This window comes from Neltuma alba, unplaced genomic scaffold, assembly GCF_004799145.2.
Source record: "Neltuma alba isolate B1F8T4 unplaced genomic scaffold, ASM479914v2 tig00010128_pilon, whole genome shotgun sequence".
Lineage (NCBI taxonomy): Eukaryota > Viridiplantae > Streptophyta > Magnoliopsida > Fabales > Fabaceae > Neltuma > Neltuma alba.
In genome coordinates, this window is record NW_021635079.1 from 400,319 (window position 1) to 403,441 (window position 3,123).

At 32.0% G+C, this 3,123-nt stretch overlaps 1 protein-coding gene across 1 annotated transcript; it reads right to left on the reverse strand.

The window, feature by feature from the left end:
* Positions 1 to 1,763: 1,763 nt before the first annotated feature.
* On the reverse strand, positions 1,764 to 2,615 carry LOC114754293 (uncharacterized). Its single transcript, XM_028943071.1, has one exon. The coding sequence runs from the start codon at positions 2,613 to 2,615 to the stop codon at positions 1,764 to 1,766; it is 852 nt and encodes a 283-aa protein (XP_028798904.1).
* Positions 2,616 to 3,123: the final 508 nt, after the last annotated feature.

Consider the following 3,123-nt stretch of genomic DNA (forward strand, 5'->3'; position numbering starts at 1 on the left):
TTAAGTTTAAATTTGAATATATTGCATTAAATGTAGAGTATCATAATTAAATAATATGTCAATTGGAGTTTTAAATGGAGAAATAATTAATTAATTTTAAATTTTTATCGATTCCTTCTAAATTCTGCATCTCTAATTCAAGTTCTATTTGAATGAATAAAAAAAGTCATACTCCTATAAAAAATAGATCTTGGGCTATAATAGATAATACAATTTATTATAATTTTAAATCTAATTAAATATTTTAATCCATGCATCGTACGGGGAGAGAAATCTCTAGTTATTATATAAACTTAAATACTAATATTCCAGGGAAACCGATAACCCAACCCCCAAATATCATCTACTAGTGCAGATGATAGGGCCCCTCCAATGAAATCGCTTGGTGGTGATCGTAGGTTGCTCGAACTTCATTCCTTCGGTGTCTGAGATCGAGTGGATGCCTGTCTCGGTCAAGAAGCTTCATTCAATTCCTGGAGTTTAACATCGTTAGCAAAGCTCCATATATTTGGTAGCGTTTGTCATATTTAAAAAGTGTTTGGATATCGTTAAAAATACTTTTTAAAAATATTTTTTTTATAAATCAAAACAAACTCCTCCATATATTTATTTTATATATCATAAAATTATTTTTAAATTTATAATTTGGTTTCCAAACAAAAACCCTTAGAAAGGCCTCCCAAATTGTACGTTTGCTCCAACATTTTTTCTTTTTGGAAGATGAGCTAAAAGTAGTATTGTATGGGTATCCCCTAAGAAACCATTATATACCTAACTTAGCGCGTTCCAAATCTTGCTTTAAATGGAACATGGAAACAAAAAGTTCATTTGGATTAGCGATTAGAAAAAGAGCTTATTATTAATTTGACTTTTGAAAAAGTAGAATTGGATAAAAGTTAAATTAGATAAGCTAAATCGCATTTGGATTGGAGTTTAGAAAAGTTAGTTTATAAAAGTGAGATTGGTAAAAAGTTGTTTGGATTATATTTGAGGAAAAATAAGTTTGGTTGTAAAATAACCATAATAAATATGAGTTTTAATAAATAATGATATATGATTAAAAAAATAATTTTACATAATACAATAAAATTAAACTAATTTAATATGAAGAAGTCAAATTTAATGAGTGAATTAAATTTCAAAATTTTAAAACAAATCATAAAAAATATTTTAAATATAAATTGAAACATGGAAAAAATGAATTAATATAATATAATGAAGTGAAATTTAATGATTGAATTAAATTTAAAAGCTTGCTTTAGTTAATTAGTTATTACATTCATTCTTCCCCGTCAAATCCAATATGTCCCCCTCTTCTCTCTTTTTTACTTACCTTCCTCACTTTAACTTTTCATTGCCACTATTTTTCTTCCTAAAAAGAATAGGATATACATTAAAGAACTAGTGCATCGCGCGGGACAAAATAACTTCACAATAATAATATAAAAAAAAAGGATGCACAAATTAATGTTTCACATCAAATGATACACGACTCATTCCTCCCCACTTCCCCCCACACTAAGATTCCGAAAAACCTCCCTATACACAACATTTGTGGTTGTCTTGACATATTTGTCCATGTTATCATACAACAAAATCTTTAGCCCATCTATTGACTTAACTCTGGAAAGAACAACATATAGTTGGCCATGTGTAAAAATAGGCTTAGGCAAGTATAGACCTACACATCGTAATAATTGCCCTTGACTTTTATTTATAGTCATTGCAAATGATAATGCAATTGGGAATTGTCTCCTATTCATTCAAAATGGAAGACGACTATCAGAAAGATTCATGTCCATGTGATTAATTAGAACCTTCTCATTTGGCTTTGAACCATTCAATGTTATTGCTTCAATCATAGACTTCCCCAAATGTGTTACCCTCAATCTTGTCCCATTGCATAATCCAGAGGCTTCATCAATATTTCTCAACAACATAATAGGCACCCCAACTTTCAGTGTCAACTTGTGCATGGGCAAACCAGAGCTAGAAATGGTATTCAAGAACTTGGCTGTATGAAGGTCCTCAAATCCATTACTATCTTGTGATGATTTGCAAACTGAGTCGCTACTAAAATATTCAACAGAATCACCAGGAATCATAGAGCACATGAATTCATTCACCTGATTAACAACTTCAATTGTTGGGGATAGGATAGCCCTGTCATTAAAGTAATCATTGTTCGTCAAATTCTCCATCAAATCAGGATATGTAACAGATACAATGGCAGCTACTGGATCAGTGTAATTTTGCACCAACAAATCATGAGGTATTTCTACCTCGGTTGTGCCATCATGGGGCATGCCTATCTTTTCGTCCCCAATATCTAATAGCCATTGTGCAATTTTTTTCAATCGATTGCCATCTTCGTTTGCTGATATTGCTGACAATCGCATATTCTGTGTCAACTCAAATATTTTGCAACAGTCCCATAAATAGGAAGAGCTAATACATGCATTAACAATGTCAGCTCGTGAACCTTTAGGAATAACAGGAAGGATTTGGTGAAAGTCACCACCCATCAAAACACACTTGCCCCCAAATGGAAAATTACAGTGTATAATGTCCCTCAATGTCCTGTTAAATACTTCAATGCAATAGCGCTGAACCATTAGAGCTTCATCCCATATAATCAAAGTTGTGGATATGATTAAGTTCACTAACGATGACTTTTACTTGATGCTGCATACAGACTCTTCATTAACCTGAATTGGAATAGAAAATCTTGAGTGAGCAGTCCTTTCCAATGGCAATAGTATAGTAGCTATCCCACTAGATGCAACTGTATGAACAATGTCACCTCGAGCACGAAGAATTGTTGTCAAAATAGTCCACAAAAATATTTTTCCTGTTCCTCCATACCCATAAACAAAGAAGAAAGCTCTGGACTTTAAAGATAATGAAGACATTACAATATCAAAAATGTTCTTCTGCTCTTCATTCAGTGATCTCACTAATTTTCTTGACTCTATTTCATAAGCACTACGATCATAATTTAACTCTTGCAAGATCAAGTAGTTTCTTACATCAATTTTAGGAAATGAAGTTAGATATGAAAGAGAAGGAAAGTCTTTAAGACTCTTTCCATTCTCCTGCAGAAGTGATTCAATCTCCTTTAGT